Source organism: Bombina bombina, chromosome 1 (assembly GCF_027579735.1).
Source record: "Bombina bombina isolate aBomBom1 chromosome 1, aBomBom1.pri, whole genome shotgun sequence".
NCBI classification, from domain to species: Eukaryota; Metazoa; Chordata; class Amphibia; order Anura; family Bombinatoridae; genus Bombina; species Bombina bombina.
Window position 1 is genome coordinate 169,626,919 of NC_069499.1, and position 18,216 is coordinate 169,645,134.

The 18,216-nt window shown below is 36.8% G+C and overlaps 1 protein-coding gene across 1 annotated transcript in view; it reads right to left on the bottom strand.

Annotated features, from left to right (window-relative positions):
• Positions 1 to 5,764: 5,764 nt before the first annotated feature.
• The window catches only part of LOC128636570 (carbohydrate sulfotransferase 8-like), a 110,715-nt gene continuing 98,263 nt past the window's right edge, over positions 5,765 to 18,216 (bottom strand). Inside the window, exon 2 of the mRNA XM_053689565.1 lies at positions 5,765 to 6,742. Coding sequence (XP_053545540.1) covers positions 5,901 to 6,742 — 842 coding nt within the window. The 3' untranslated portion in view covers positions 5,765 to 5,900. The remainder of the gene's footprint in view (positions 6,743 to 18,216) is intronic.

Below are 18,216 nucleotides of genomic sequence, written 5' to 3' on the forward strand. Positions count from 1 at the left end.
CTATCTCCCCATCACCCCAAGTCCGCTGCCTAGGAGTTAAACTCAACTCCAATCTGTCCTTCATACCCCACATCCTAGCGCTCTCTTCATCCTGTCGCAACCACCTACGCAATATCTCCAAAATTCGTCCTTTTCTGAGTGCTGAAACTACTTAACAGCTAATCCATTCCCTAGTAATTTCCCGACTTGACTACTGTAACAACCTAATAACTGGCCTTCCTCTCTCCCACTTCTCCCCCCTTCAATCCATCCTAAATGCCTCTGCTAGGCTATTCCACCTCTCCCGACGCTCTGTATCCGCCGCACCCCTCTGTGAGTCCCTTCACTGGCTCCCCATTCACAGCAGAATTAAATTCAAAATTCTCACTCTGACCTACAAAGCCCTTACCAATGCTCCACTCTGGATGGAAGACGATAGAAGATGCCGCCTGGATGAAGACTTCCGAGCCTCTGGAAGACCTCTTCTGGCTGGATAGGATGAAGACTTCGGACACTCTGGAGGACCTCTTCTGGCCGGATAGGATGAAGACTTCGGACCCTCTTCTGGACGGATCGGTGATACCCGGCTGGGTGAAGACAAGGTAGGGAGATCTTCAGGGGCTTAGTGTTAGGTTTTTTAAGGGGGGTTTGGGTTAGATTAGGGGTATGTGGGTGGTGGGTTGTAATGTTGGGGGGGGTATTGTATGGTTTTTTTACAGGCAAAAGAGCTGATTTCTTTGGGGCATGCCCCGCAAAAAGCCCTTTTAAGGGCTGGTAAGGTAATAGAGCTGTTAACTTTTTATTTTAGAATAGGGTAGGGCATTTTTTTATTTTGGGTGGCTTTGTTATTTTTTTAGGGGGGCTTAGAGTAGGTGTAATTAGTTTAAAATTCTTGTAATCTTTTTTTATTTTTTGTAATTTAGTGTTTTTTTTTGTAATCTAGTTTAGTTGTTTTAATTGTAGGTAATTGTAGGTAGTTTAGTTAATTTATTTATTGATAGTGTAGTGTTAGGTTTAATTGTAACTTAGGTTAGGATTTATTTTACAGGTAATTTTGTTATTATTTTAACTAGGTAGCTATTAAATAGTTAATAACTATTTAATAGCTATTGTACCTAGTTAAAATAAATACAAAGTTGCCTGTAAAATAAATATAAGTCCTAAAATAGCTACAATATAATTATTCGTTATATTGTAGCTATATTAGGATTTATTTTACAGGTAAGTATTTAGCTTTAAATAGGAATAATTTATTTAATAAGATTGAATTTATTTTGTTAGATAAAATTATATTTAACTTAGGGGGGTGTTAGTGTTAGGGTTAGACTTAGCTTTAGGGGTCAATACATTTATTAGAGTAGCGGTGAGGTCCGGTCAGCAGATTAGGGGTTAATACTTGAAGTTAGGTGTCAAAGATGTTAGGGAGGGCAGATTAGGGGTTAATACTATTTATTATAGGGTTTTTTAGGTGGGAGTGCGGCGGTTTAGGGGTTAATACATTTATTATAGTGGCGGGCAGGTCCGGTCGGCAGAATAGGGGTTAATAAGTGTAGGTAAGGTAGCGGCGACGTTGGGGGTCAGATTAGGGATTAATAAATATTATGTAGGTGTCGGCGATGTTAGGGGCAGCAGATTAGGGGTACATAGGGATAATGTATGTGGCGGCGGTGTGCGGTCGGCAGATTAGGGGTTAAAAAATTTTATTAGAGTGCCGGCGATGTGGGGGGCCTCGGTTTAGTGGTACATAGGTAGTTTATGGGTGTTAGTGTACTTTAGAGCACAGTAGTTAAGAGTTTTATAAACCGGCGTTAGCCCATAAAGCTCTTTAATCCTGACTTTTTCTGCGGCTGGAGTTTTGTCGTTAGAGTTCTAATGCTCACTTCAGCCAAGACTCTAAATACCGGCGTTAGGAAGATCCCATTGAAAAGATAGGATACGCAATTTGGGTAAGGGAATCTGCGGTATGGAAAAGTCGCAACTGGAAAGTGAGCGTTAGACCCTTTCCTGACTGACTCTAAATACCAGCGGGCGGTAAAAACGCAGAACTCTAAATCTAGGCGAATGTGTTTTAGTAAAATAGATTTCATCGATTAGTTTTTCTTGTGTTTAGAAATGAAATCTGAGCATTGCTAAATGGATGATAAAATCCAAAACCCAATTTGTGCATGGGTTGAGTCTATTTTTTTTTTTTTTTAGTTTAAGTGTACCTTGTTTGTGGTGTTCAGCTGAAGGTATCTCTTTCTGGTAATAAGATGGTCCGGTGGGAGTATATTTCCATCCGTTGAGTATCTCAGTTTAGTGATGCCGTCCATTCAATTCTGATGAGTCTAGTTGTGCGTTATGTGGAGTCGATATTGGTCCTTGAAATAATTGTGATGAATTTTGAATGTAAGGAGGTTAAAATTAAGATAAATCCTGGAGAGGTCAGGAGCCTGAGGAAAGTGTGGCAGCCAGCAGCAGCGCCTCCCCTTTCTGCCCCTGTTTTTCCTTATTATAACACTTCTATATCTTGACCTTTGTGCTGGTTTTAAATCAAATAAATACATTGCTTACCAATTCATTAGTTTATTTCATGACAATATTACCTTCTAATATATAGCAATTTTAAAAAATGATATTGTTTATATATTTTAGCAGAGAAGAAAAAAGTATTGCAATTGAAATTAAATTTCTTTGTCCAACTGATTCATTTTCACCTTAAGATAATGGATAATATTATAAAATATCCATCCTTGGGGTCAATCCAGTCCTTCATCCTTTGGTCTATAAAAGAAGTGCTATAACCTTGTGATAATATTATTGTTTAGTTGTTCCTAATCAGGGTAATCTGTTACCGTAAAGTGCTTTCAAATCCATGGGAGGGAAAAGCTCTATTTATTAATAATAATATTAATATTATTAATGACCACTTCTTTGATCTTCACTAGAACACAGCTTTATGAGTAAACAAACATTTGTATATTACATTACCCAACTATACACAAAACTGCACACTCTTTTAAACTGCTGAATTTAAATTAAATCCCCTGTATAGAAATGTGAAATATCATTACAAAAAACAACAGAGCTTTGTTTTACTAAGCATGTGAGTATATTTGAACAATTAAATGCCAGTCTTCAGAGGATGGAATGTTTTCTTCAATGTATTTAAAAGATCACTAAAGTCAAAATTAAACAGAGCATACAATTTTAAGATAATGTAAATTTTACTTCTATTATTAAAGATACTTTGTCATCTTAGTATCCTTTGTTGAAATGCATAACTAGTAAGGCTCAGGTGCAGCAAATACCCTACTGGGAGCTAGCTTTTGATTGGTGGCAACAAACATACCTCTTGTCGTTGGCTCACTTGATATGTTCAGTAGATCCCAGTAGTGCATTGCTCCTCTGGTGCTGGCTTCAACTATATGATTAATCCTTTTGCTAGCAATAGAGCAATAACAAAATGATCTAAAACATAAAACCTTTTTTTTTATTTGTTTGCATTTTTTTGTCTCTTTAAGACCAGGGGCCCAATTATCTAAACTTAGCTGAATCAGATGTGGTTTTTCACACCGACCCTCGCAGGGGCTGCCCTGGTGGAATTATCTTTAAAAAAAGAGCAGTTCTTGCGAGTAGTGAAATGTCTCCTATTGAAAATAATGGTGCTCGACTTTGCTGGGTAGAGGGAAGTTAGCAGTGAGCAGGGTGCGCACTTTATAAATGAAATCCTGCATTAAAAACTAATCACATTGCGCTGCTGTGTGCGTATATCATCTTACAATCTCCTTTATTTTCATATGCATGTGTTTTTCTATTATGGTGTTAAAGGGACACAAACCCCATTTTTTTTATGATTCAGATAGAGCATGCAATTTTAAGCAACTTTCTAATTTACTCATATTATACATTTTTCTTCATTCTCTTCCTATCTTTATTTGAAAGAGCAGGAATGTAAGCTTAGGAGCTGGCCCATTTTTGGTTCAGCACCTGGGTAGCGCTTAAAATTGCATGCTCTATCTGAATCATGAAAGAAAAAATTTGGGTTTTGTTTCCCTTTGTTGAAGAGATACCTAGGTTGGTAGCGTGCACATGCCTGAAGCGCTACATGATAGGAAATAGCGCTGCCATCTAGTGTTCCTGCTAATGTAAAACATTGTTGTAAAACTGTTGCCATATAGTGCAGCAGACACGTGCAAACTTTTTAGCTTATATACTTGCTTTTCAACAAAGGATAACAAGAAAACTTTGATCACAGAAGAAAATTGGAAAGTTGTTTAAAATTGTGTGCTCTATCTGAACTATGAAAGAAAAAATGTGGGTTGTATGTCCTTTTAAATACAATTTACACTGTGCATGTTTAATACAATGTACTCCTGTGTAATTTACATAGAAATTTTTAGTTTTTGATAAAATATAATTTTTGGTGAACAATTTAGTTTTTTTAAAGCAACTTAAAAATAAAAATGTTTCCTGCGTATTCATGTGTGAACGGTTGAAATATTCATTTTGTACAATTTGTAATTTACATTGTGCACTTTTGTAATGAATGCGCTGCGGAATCTGTTGGCTCTCTACAAATACCCAATATTAATAATAATAAATGCAGTATACACCTCTTAGCGAGACAGTCGGGTACATAATTATATCATTCCACCAGGGAAATAGACATACTGCCAAGCATTCTCTATTAATAACTGAAAAGCCCAGAGAACTTTAAAGGGACACTGAACCCAAATTTTTTCTTTTGCGATTCAGAAAGAGCATGACATTTTAAGCAACTTTCTAATTTACTCCTATTATCAAATTGTCTTCATTCTTTTGGTATCTTTATTTGAAATGCAAGAATGCAAGTTTAGATGCCGGCTCATTTTTGGTGAACAACCTGGGTTGTTCTTGCTGATTGGTGGATAAATTCATCCACCAATAAAAAAGTGCTGTCCATAGTTCTGAACTAAATAAAAAGCTTAGATTCCTTCTTTTTCAAATAAAGATAGCAAGAGAATGAAGACAAATTGATAATGGGAGTAAATTAGAAAGTTGCTTAAAATTGCATGCTCTATCTGAATCACAAAAGAAAAAAATTGGGTTCAGTGTCCCTTTAAGTAATCAGGCCCCTAGTGTCTGTATAATGTATCATAAAACAAAACCTAGCCTACCTTCATAAACAGAAGACTAGTAATCCATTAAAGGGACCATCAAGTCCAAAAACAACTTTCATGATTTAAATAGGGCATGTCATTTTAAACTTTTACGATTATCACCAATTTTGCTTTGTTCTCTTGGTATTCTTAGTTGAAAGCTACTAAACCTAGGTAGGCTCATATGCTAATTTCTTAGACCTTAAAAGCCGCTTCTTATGTGAATATATTTTGACAGTTTTTCACCCCTAGAGGGCGTTAGTTCATGTGTGTCATATAGATAAGATTAAGCTCATGCATGTGAAGTTACCTAGGAGTAAGCACTGATTGGCTAAAATGCAAGTCTATCAAAAGAACTGAAATAAGGGGGCAGTTTGCAGAGGCTTAGATACAAGGTAATCACAGAGGTAAAAAGTGTATTTATATAACAGTGTTGGTTATGCAAAACTGGAACATGGGTAATAAAGGGATTATCTAGCTTTTAAACAACAAAAATTCTGGTGTTGACTGTCCCTTCAAATAACATTTTTTCATGATTTGGAACAAAAATAGCATAACATTTATTAAATTATAACATAATACAGAACATATCTTTCTCTATTGATCTGAAATCAGTTGTAAACATTTAAAATAGACAATATGAAAGTAAACAGAAAATCACACTATTATTAACATATAATTTACTAAAAATTTTAATGTGTCATCATAATAAATATCTCTTAAAAATTCTATGATCTTTACATACTTACACATAAATACTGAAAACTGCAATGGGGTTCATATATTGCGAATTTGTGCAAATCATTTTAAGTTAGTGAAATTGGTCATTTCTATTGGACTATACTCAAACATGGAAAAATCATGCCTATAAAGATATAGAAGACCTTTTAGAATAACTGAAGAAAGATTTTTGAAGTGGTCAGCAGTCATTTTTTCATTTGTCCTGGATTCATCGGGATAATGTTTAATACTGGGATATTTCAGATGTTTTGGAGCTCTAATGGTTTTTAGAACATATTCTGCATCTTGATTCATGGTTTCATATTTCCCAATAATGTCATAATGAATGTTGCATGGATCGCAAAGCTGATACATGGGCTTCCAGTGGATATCTCTATATTTAGTTTTTTCTTGAAGAATAAACTGAACAAACTCTTCAAATGTAACCTTTTCTGTAGAATTGATATCTTCACGGAACATCCCCTTGATGGTATGTACAAGTTTTTTACCGTAGTAAGGCTCGTCATGATGTAATTTGTCTCTATAAGCTGAAACTAGCCTGTTCATAGGATCCCGAGTGAACATCACCTTGGTGTAATTGTTAAAAAATTGTCTTTGTTCAGCAGAACTGTAGTCACTAAGTCTTTTCAATAATAGGGTGGTGTGTACAGCATCATGTTTTAAGTCATCTGCAGTAGCTGTAGCATTTACGTTTAACAGAAGAATTATCCTCTTCCAGTTAGAACAGCCCACCTTGGGCACCTCACAATATATCAATTTATAATTATGCTCCACAAATAGCCGCTTTGCAATGTCTAATGGAAGTGTGTACGTTTTTGATGAGTTAGTCATATTGTTTTGTTGGCAAACATATTTTACTACATGTTTACGATGACGCTGAACAGCTATGTTTTCAATAGTACCTGCAAAAGATAATATTGAGTATCATTAACAGCAATACTTAATGTAATGGCTAGCAAACATTTTTAAAGAACTGTTGCAAGTCTAGAATTTTTTTTGGAAACACATTGCTTATTATCCTATAGAAAACTAAGGGGTGCTCAAAATCCTCAAGTGATTGGAAAAAACAAAAATAATAAGTGCTTTTATATATATATATATATATATATATATATATATATATATATATATATATATATATATATATACAGTATATATATATATATATATACAAAAATATATTGGGAGGGGAGAGATATCACGTATACCACTAGTTTCAGTAGTATACAGAATTAATCATTTGATGCAGTCACATCATGCGGTGCAGACCCTTCAAAATTTAAATATATAAGGCCTTAACAAGAAAGATATAATTATGGAATTTCGACAAATTTCATAAAAAGAAAAGGGATTCCAGCACTCTTTTGGAGAAAAGTCATATACATTTATTTCAGAAAGAGATCCAACAGACAACGGACCCCTGTCTCATCCATGAACAGAATACCTGTACATAATGAACACACATTAAAACAGATGCATAAAACACTTATGACTGGCCAGTCCTATCTAGCGATAACCCAATCAGATTAGAATTACTTATAAACAGACAGCATAGTGTTAAAGACACTGCCTGCTCAAAAAAAGTTATCTGAATGAAACAGCTGATTTACAACCGTGCATAGCAATTTAACAAATTGTATCTCTATAACAGTATTGCACAAAAGTAGAGACACTAAACTTATATATGCAACTAGTTATCACAACTTAGTTAAAAGGAATAGACAGTCCCACAGATATCTAGCATGTGATTTCAGTGAAAGTCATTTGGACTCCTCATGCTAGCATAGCAGTTATAGTTGGTATATACACACATACTTGGCACCATTGTGGAAACAAACATGTTCCGTAAAGCAGTAAAGATACAGCAAACAGTTCACTTTGTCACATCAATATCCTCAAACAGTATCGCTCTTAACTTTTTCGTTACTGGCAAGTTGTTATGCTGTGAAGGCAGTGTATTATTGTTACCGTATCTTCTGCTGAGTCGTCTGTTAACTCTCCCTGTATACATACGCTGCGCTTAGTCCAGCGCTACTCCGCCTCTTCTAGGCTGTATGTCTCTCCAGGGTAGATTGTATGAAGCAAAGTATCTGTGGGACTGTCTATTCCTTTTAACTAAGTTGTGATAACTAGTTGCATATATCAGTTTAGTGTCTCTACTTTTGTGCAATACTGTTATAGAGATACAATTTGTTAAATTGCTATGCACGGTTGTAAATCAGCTGTTTCATTCAGATAACTTTTTTTGAGCAGGCAGTGTCTTTAACACTATGCTGTCTGTTTATAAGTAATTCTAATCTGATTGGGTTATCGCTAGATAGGACTGGCCAGTCATAAGTGTTTTATGCATCTGTTTTAATGTGTGTTCATTATGTACAGGTATTCTGTTCATGGATGAGACAGGGGTCCGTTGTCTGTTGGATCTCTTTCTGAAATAAATTTATATGACTTTTCTCCAAAAGAGTGCTGGAATCCCTTTTCTTTTTATGAAATTTGTCGAAATTCCATAATTATATCTTTCTTGTTAAGGCCTTATATATTTAAATTTTGAAGGGTCTGCACCGCATGATGTGACTGCATCAAATGATTAATTCTGTATACTACTGAAACTAGTGGTATACGTGATATCTCTCCCCTCACAATATATTTTTGTATTTATACTATGAACTAAAGGATTACTTGTTGAGTTTTCACATTCCCCCTTTATTTCTGGGTGATTGAGGTATTTGAGATTTTTCGTCATAAAGTGGGCATAATAAGTGTCCCAAGCTTGTTTGTTTCAGTGGCAGATCCACTTTCCGCGTGACCTCCATTCTCTTTGTCTTGTCCGTGAGTAGAATGGCGTTCACCATGTCAGACGAGGTGTGGGAAGCTGAACTAAATGAATCACTTTCCCAAAGTAGTAGCATAGAAATAAGTGATACTAACAACGAAACTTTAAATGTATTTTCATCTTTCAAAAAATATAGACAATATCTTAATAGACAAATAAAAATAAGAGCAGAAAATTCAAGTCTGAACAATTATGTGAAAAATAAAATCATACCCAGGGGCCTACGTCTCCAATTGGATCCTGGTGCAAGAACTAAGGAAGATGAGGAAGGGGACTCATTCCAAACAGAATGGAATGGAAAGCTATCCACACTGTCACTAGATCTAATGGGTATGATGATATCTAGAAATAACAAAAGACTTGAAAAAGTTAAAATTGAGGTAGATCAAGCCTTAGCAAATGTGAATTTATTTGAAAAGGATAAGAATTTTGACAAATTGAATGAAGAGACAAAAAATAGTATATCTAGGTTACAGGCAGACATAAAATTAAGAAAGTATTGGAAACTATTAAGAGACCAGGATGATTACAGGAAGGATAGAGTTTATGTATATAAATCCCAGAAAGAATCATATGACTCAGGCACAGATGCCTCTGATATAGAGGCTGAGAATATGTCAAAAAATCCACCAGGCCCCTACTTAAAAGATGGAGAAGAAGGGGCGGGAGAAAGCGGAAGAGGTCAAGGAAATACATCTACGAGAGAGAGGAGATATCCAATGAGGCAGACGAGAGGGAGAAGGGATTTTTACAATCTAGAGAGAACATTGGAAAGGGGAAGATCAAGGAGAGGCAGGTTCAGGGATTATTAAAAATTTATGACACAGATGAGATGCAAATAGTAAATCTTTCAAAGTTCCCACTTAATCTTGAACACATAAGTCTTTTGAAAAAAGGTCTTTCCTTTAGTCCAGTAGCAAAATTAAATAAATTTGAAGTTACAAAAGATTTAAACTTATTTGCTAGAAAAATAGTCCTGTCCCAAACAATGGGTAAAGAGAGTATCAAAAATAAGACACTAACTACAGGCGATCAAGCTACCCTAGATACCTTAAATTATCTCCTTGAAGAAAATGAACCACGTACTGTGGAACAGGGTGACCCCTTGATAAAAACTGATTTTAAACCAAAATCGAGTTATATGACCTCTCTGGCCTCAGTACCATCAGTAAATTTCTTCCTAGAACTGGTGGAAAAGGATATTGAAAAGTTGCCAGATAATGTGATAATTAATGATAATTTGATTAAAAGTGAAAGAAAAGCTCTCAGGGATCTCATGTTGGCCCCCAACATAGTGATCAAGCCGGCCGATAAGGGCGGCAATCTCGTCATAATGGATGAGTCCATGTATGTCCGAGAAGTCAGGCGACAATTGGGTGTTGGGGACCAATATGAGAAGCTTGGAGGTAATCCCCTAAAGGAGGTACAAAACAGTCTTTATCGAATACTTTATGATGCAAAACAGAATGGAATTGTAACATCTAAAGAATTTTTCTTTCTTTACCAACAATACCCGATCATACCTGTGTTTTATGTAATACCAAAACTCCACAAGAACTTACAATGCCCACCAGGGCGTCCGATTGTGTCAGGAATCGGAAGTATTACAGAAAACATAGGTAATTATGTTGATCACTTTTTGAGACCATTTCTAAACACCTTACCATCATATATAAAGGACACAGGGGATCTCCTTAAAAAATTGGATGGAGTAAAGGTTAGTGCAGAAACTCTCCTGGTGTCTCTCGACGTGGAGGGCCTATACTCATCCATTCCCCATAAAGAGGGCATAAAAGCAGCTGAACACTACCTTGATTCAAGGGGCCTAAAATATAGAGAGCATACTGTTTTTGTACTATCCCTACTTAGGTTTATCCTTGAAAATAATATATTTGTCTTTGATAGTATCATGTATAGACAGAAAAGAGGTACGGCAATGGGGGCGGTATGTGCCCCCACCTATGCTTGCTTACACTTAGGAGCATGGGAGATGGAAATCTATGAGAAATATAGTAACATCTTTGAGAATAACATCATCCTTTGGATTCGTTATGTGGATGACGTCCTCCTTTTATGGGATGGACCCTTAAAGGTGTTAGAAATGTTTATCACAGATTTAAATAAAAATGAGAAAAATATCCTGTAAACTTATCATATTGACAAAAATAGTCTTCCATTTTTGGACATATTGATAAGCAAAGAAGGCGATTCAATTGTAACTGAAAATTATAGGAAGCAGACAGCGACCAATAGCATTCTACAAGCACAAAGCAGCCATCCTGAACATCTTAAGAGAGGCATCCCTTTTGGACAATTTCTTAGATTGAAACAAAATTGTTCTTCCAAAAGGAAATACATGAAACATGCTGATCTGATGGAGACTAGATTCCTAGATAGAGGATACTCTAAAAAAGTTGTTAATAGAGCCATATCCAAAGTAAAAAAATTGGACAGAGATGAGGTGCTCTATAAAAGCAAGGACAAACTAAACCAAAAAGAGATGATTAGATTTGTTTCAAATTATAATTGTCAATGGAGAACTATTCAGTCAATACTGCAAAAACATTGGCATCTTCTAACATATGAAGATAAAATTAAAGATAAGGTAGGGACCTTTCCTCAGATGGTAGCACTAAAGTCGCCAAATTTAAAAGACCATCTAGTAAAAAGTATGTATAATAGAAGTCCATTGAATGAAGACTGGTTGAGAAAAGATAGGGGGGTAAAAGGTAATTACCCTTGTGGTCAGTGTGTGTACTGCCCCTTTATGGAAAAGGCAAAAAAATTGCAGGGAATAGTAGAGAGTTTGATGTTAAATATTTTTTCAACTGTAACTCAGTGGGTGTAGTGTATTTAATACACTGCTCCTGCCCAAAATTCTATGTAGGAAAAACGAAAAGGTTTTTGAAAGATCGAATTCAAGAACTCAGAGACGACATCTCACATAATAGAGACACTACTATAGCTAGACACTTTACTCAGTTTCACCAATCAGATGCATCACAGTTAAAAATAATGGGGATTGACAAAGGCATAGTGAATAATAGAGGTGGTGATAATGATACAGTGTTATTACAGAAAGAAACTCGTTGGATTTATGTGCTAAAAACTAGATACCCTAGAGGTTTAAATGAGAAACTGGAGTTCGCTTCATTTCTTTAGGGGTACTAAGAAATTGATATGGTGACCGCCAAATCCTGTACTTTTGAGGTCACATTTGTAAGGACAACTGTATATATGTTTAACTTTATAGATGTCAGGTATTGTGGTACCTTTAATTTTAAAAAAACAGACTAGGTCTGTCAACACCTTGATGATGTAATGAATGGAGGTGGAGTTTTGGGTACTAAAGGAAGCACCTGAACTTGAGCTAATTAGCCCTGAGGAAGCCCCGATATGTTTGGAGCAGTATAGGGGTGAAACGTACGTAGGCAAGCTCCCTGAGATGCCACACTGATTGACTTTTGGCTACAAAATCCCACGGATTGGATTGCACCACTTAACTAAGCATCCGAAGTAGTGGAAAATTATACCTGTTCACAAGCGTGAGTCAGTTCCTGATTGTAAGCAGCGCACACCTGAGCATCCTACAGAATGAGATGGCGGAGGAGGAGTGAGCAATCTGTTTGCTAGTCCTGGAAGGATCCCTGCCTGTGTAGCGAAAGTGTTCACAGGAGCAAGATAGAGGGTTTGGACGTCACTGCTCATGGCCTGGATGCGGGCACTTTGCTTCATACAATCTACCCTGGAGAGACATACAGCCTAGAAGAGGCGGAGTAGCGCTGGACTAAGCGCAGCGTATGTATACAGGGAGAGTTAACAGACGACTCAGCAGAAGATACGGTAACAATAATACAGTGCCTTCACAGTATAACAACTTGCCAGTAATGAAAAAGTTAAGAGCGATACTGTTTGAGGATATTGATGTGACAAAGTGAACTGTTTGCTGTATCTTTACTGCTTTACGGAACATGTTTGTTTCCACAATGGTGCCAAGTATGTGTGTATATACCAACTATAACTGCTATGCTAGCATGAGGAGTCCAAATGACTTTCACTGAAATCACATGCTAGATATCTGTGGGACTGTCTATTCCTTTTAACTAAGTTGTGATAACTAGTTGCATATATCAGTTTAGTGTCTCTACTTTTGTGCAATACTGTTATAGAGATACAATTTGTTAAATTGCTATGCACGGTTGTAAATCAGCTGTTTCATTCAGATAACTTTTTTTGAGCAGGCAGTGTCTTTAACACTATGCTGTCTGTTTATAAGTAATTCTAATCTGATTGGGTTATTGCTAGAGGACTGGCCAGTCATAAGTGTTTTATGCATCTGTTTTAATGTGTGTTCATTATGTACAGGTATTCTGTTCATGGATGAGACAGGGGTCCTTTGTCTGTTGGATCTCTTTCTGAAATAAATTTATATGACTTTTCTCCAAAAGAGTGCTGGAATCCCTTTTCTTTTTATGAAATTTGTCGAAATTCCATAATTATATCTTTCTTGTTAAGGCCTTATATATATATATATATATATATATATATATATATATATATATGTATATATATATATCTCAAAGTAACAAGAGTATTGCATTGAGCAATGATACTTTTCTTTCATGTAATTGGCAGTCCATGAGCTAGTGACATATGGGATATACAATCCTACCAGGAGGGGCAAAGTTTCCCAAACCTCAAAATGCCTATAAATACACCCCCCACCACACCCACAATTCAGTTTTACAAACTTTGCCTCCTATGGAGGTGGTGAAGTAAGTTTGTGCTAGATTTCTATGTTGATATGCGCTTCTCAGCTTTTTGAAGCCCGGTTCCTCTCAGAGTGCAGTAAATGACAGAGGGATGTGAAGGGAGTATCACCTATTGAATGCAATGGTTTTCCTAACGGGAGATCTATTTCATAGGTTCTCTGTTATCGGTCGTAGAGATTCATCTCCTACCTCCCTTTTCAAATCGACGATATACAAGACTTATATACCATTACCTCTGCTGATTCTCGTTTCATTACTAGTTTGGCTATCTGCTTTATGTAGATGAGTGTCTTTTGGTAAGTATGTTTCTTTTATTTAAGACACTCTCAGCTAGGGTTTGGCACTTTATATTTAAAGTTCTAAATATATGTTTATTCTTATATTTGCCATGATTCAGTTTCATCAGTATATTTCCTTTTTGCAGACTGTCAGTTTCATATCTGGGAAATGCATATAATATAAAAAAAAAATTCTTACCTGAAGTTTTCAAATTGACTCTCTTTTCTAAATTGTGGGCTGTTAGGCTCGCGAGAGCGCAAAATGCTATCATTTATTGCGTCATTCTTGGTGCAAGACTTTTGTGGCGCGAGAATTACGTTTTGTTGACGTAATTTCGTAATTTCCGGCGTCTTAGTTGGCGCTGAGTTTTTTCACGAGGTTGCGTCATCTATGACGCTCGTGTTCGTTGCAGACGTTTTTGGCGCCAAAAAATATTTTGTCAGTTGTGGGCGTCATACTTGGCACCAAACTTTTTGACATTATTTAAGACTTCATTTCTTTTTGCTTCTGGTTTCCAGAGGCCTATTTTGTTTGCATTTCTTTCCCATTCCTGAAACTGTCATATAAGGAAATTGATAATTTTGCCTTATGTTATTTTTTTTCTTACATATTGCAAGATGTCTCAATCTGACCCTGTCTCAGAATCTACTACTGGAATCCTGCTGCCTGTTGTCGGTTCTACCAAAGCTAAGTGCATTTGTTGTAAACTTGTGGTAACTGTTCCTCCGGCTGTAGTTTGTGATAGTTGTCATGACAAACTTTTACATGCAGACAATATTTTCATTAGTAGTAGTCCATTACCTGTTGCTGGTCCTTCAACATCTAATGCTCAGGATATTCCTGTTAATTTGAGAGAATTTGTTTCTAATTCCATTCAGAAGGCTTTGTCTGCCATACCGCCTTCTAATAAACATAAAAGGTCTTTTAAAACTTCTCATAAAATTGATGAATTTTTAAATGACCTACAACATTCTGATTTATCTATCTCTGATGAGGAGCTATCTGTTTCAGAAGATTCTGCCTCAGATATTGACACTGACAAATCTTCATACTTATTTAAAATGGAGTATATTTGTTCCTTATTAAAAGAGGTGTTGATTGCATTAGGTATGGAGGAGACTAGTCCTCTTGATATTAAAACTAGTAAACGTTTAAATGTGGTTTTTAAACCTCATGTAGTTATTCCTGAGGTTTTTCCAGTTCCTTATGCTATTTCAGAAGTGATTTCTAGGGAATGGAATAAATTGGGTACTTCTTTTACTCCTTCTTCAAGGTTTAAGAAACTGTATCCTTTGCCGACGGATAGATTGGAGTTTTGTGAAAAGATCCCCAAAGTTGATGGGGCCATCTCTACTCTTGCGTACTACTATTCCTACGGCAGATAGTACTTCTTTTAAAGATCCTTTAGATAGGAAACTTGAATCTTATCTAAGGAAGGCTTATTTATGTTCAGGTCATCTTCTTAGGCCTGCTATTTCTTTGGCTGATTTTGCAGCTGCTTAAACTTTTTGGTTGGAATCCTTAGCGCAACAAGTACCAGATCATAATGTGTATAGCATTGTTAAGTTAATTCAACATGTTAATAATTTCATTTGTGATGCCATTTTTGATATCATCAGAATTGATGTTAGATATATATCTTTAGCTATATTAGCTAGAAGAGCTTTATGGCTTAAATCTTGAAATGCTGATATGACTTCTAAATCAACGTTGCTATCTCTCTCTTTCCAAGGTAATAAATTATTTGGTTCTCAGTTGGATTTGATTATTTCAACTGTCACTGGGGGGAAGGGAGCTTTTTTGGCTCAGGATAAAAAATCTAAAGGTAAATTTAAGACTGCTAACCATTTTCGTTCCTTTCGACAAAATAAGGAACAGAAACCTAATCCTTCCCATTAGGGAACGGTTTCCAATTGGAAGCCTTCTCCAGTCTGGAATAAATCCAAGCCATTTAAAGGATCTAAATCAGCCCCCAAGTCCGCATGAAGGTGCGGCCCTCATTCCAGCTCAGCTGGTAGGGGGCAGACTAAGATTTTTCAAAGACGTTTGGATCAATTCAGTCCAAAATCATTGGATTGAGAACATTGTCTCTCAAGGGTACAGAATAGGTTTCAAAATAAGACCGCCTGTGAGAAGTTTCTTTCTCTCACACATACCAGTGAATCCAGAGAAAGCTCAGGCTTTCCTGAAGTGTGTTTCAGACCTGGAGTTATCTGGGGTAATTGTGCCGGTTCCTTTTCAGGAACGAGGTCTGGGGTTTTATTCAAATCTGTTCATTGTCCCAAAGAAGGAGAATTCTTTCAGACCAGTTCTGGATCTAAACATTTTGAATCGTTATGTAATAATACCAACATTCAAAATGGTGACTATAAGGACTATTCTGCCTTTTGTTCAGCAAGGGCATTATATGTCCACAATAGACTTACAGGATGCATATCTTCATATTCTGATTCATCCAGATCACTATCAGTTCCTGAGATTCTCTTTTCTAGACAAGCATTACCAATTTGTTGCTCTTCCTTTTGGCCTAGCGACAGCTCCAAGGATCTTTTCAAAGGTTCTCGGTGCCCTACTCTCTGTAATCAGAGAGCGGGGTATTGCGGCATTTCCTTATTTGGACGATATCTTGGTACTCGCTCAGTCTTTACGTTCTGCAGAATCTCTAGTGTTGTTTCTTCAAAGACATGGTTGGAGGATCAATTTACCAAAAAGTTCTTTGATTCCTTAGACAAGGGTAACCTTTTTAGGTTTCCAAATAGATTCAGTATCCATGACTTTGTCTCTAACAGACAAGAGACGTCTGAAATTGGTGGCAGCTTGTCGGAACCTTCAGTTTCAATCATTCCCTTCAGTAGCTATGTGCATGGAGGTTTTAGGTCTCATGACTGCAGCATCGGACGCGATCCCCTTTGCTCGTTTTCACATGAGACCTCTTCAGCTTTGTATGCTGAATTAATGGTGCAGGGATTATACAAAGATATCACAATTAATATCCTTAAATCCCAATGTTCGACTATCTCTGACTTGGTGGTTAGATCACCATCGTATAGTTCAAGGGGCCTCTTTTGTTCGTCCAACCTGGACTGTGATCACAACAGATGCAAGTCTTTCAGGTTGGGGAGCTGTCTGGGGATCTCTGACAGCACAGGGGGTTTGGAAATCTCAAGAGGCGAGATTACCAATAAATATTTTAGAACTTTGTGCGATTCTCAGAGCTCTTCAGTTTTGGCCTCTACTGAAGAGAGAACCGTTTATTTGTTTTCAGACAGACAATGTCACAACTGTGGCATATGTCAATCATCAGGGTGGGACTCACAGTCCTCAAGCTATGAAAGAAGTATCTCGGATACTTGCTTGGGCAGAATCCAGCTTCTGTCTAATTTCTGCGGTCCATATCCCAGGTGTAGACAATTGGGAAGCGGATTATCTCAGTCGCCAGATTTTACATCCGGGAGAGTGGTCTCTTCACCCAGATGTGTTTTATCAGATTGTTCAGATGTGGGGGCTTCAAGAAATAGATCTGATGGCTTCTCATCTAAACAGGAAACTTCCCAGGTATCTGTCCAGGTCCAGGGATCCTCAGGCGGAAGCTGTGGATGCGTTGACACTTCCTTGGAGTTATCAACCTGCCTATATTTTTCCGCCTCTAGTTCTTCTTCCAAGAGTGATTTTCAAAATCATAGTGGAGCGTTCGTTTGTACTGCTGGTGGCTCCAGCATGGCCACACAGGTTTTGATATGTGGATCTTATTCGGATGTCCAGTTGCCAACCTTGGCCACTTCCGTTAAGGCCAGACCTTCTATCTCAAGGTCCGTTTTTCCATCAGGATCTCAAATCATTAAATTTGAAGGTATGGAAATTGAACGCTTAGTGCTTAGTCATAGAGGTTTCTCTGATTCCGTGATTAATACTATGTTGCAGGCTCGTAAATCTGTGTCTAGAAAGATTTATTATAGAGTTTGGAAGACTTACATTTCATGGTGCTCTTCGCATAAATTCTCTTGGCATTCTTTTAAAATTCCTAGAATTTTACAGTTTCTTCAGGATGGTTTAGATAAGGGTTTGTCTGCAAGTTCCTTGAGAGGACAAATCTCTGCTCTTTCTGTTCTGTTCCACGGAAAAATTGCTAAACTTCCATATATTCATTGTTTTGTACAGGCTTTGGTTCATATCAAGCCTGTCATTAAATCAATTTCTCCTCCTTGGAGTCTTAATTTGTTTTTGAAGGCTTTACAGTCTCCTCTGTTCGAGCCTATGCATTCTCTGGACAATAAATTACTTTCTTGGAAAGTGTTGTTCCTTTTGGCCATTTCTTCTGCTAGAAGATTTTCTGAATTATCTGCTCTTTCTTGTGAGTCTCCTTTTCTGATTTTTCATCAGGATAAGGCGATTTTGCGGACTTCGTTTAATTTTTTACCTAAAGTTGTGAACTCCAACAACATTAGTAGAGTAATTGTTGTCCCTTCTTTGTGTCCTAATCCTAAGAATTCTC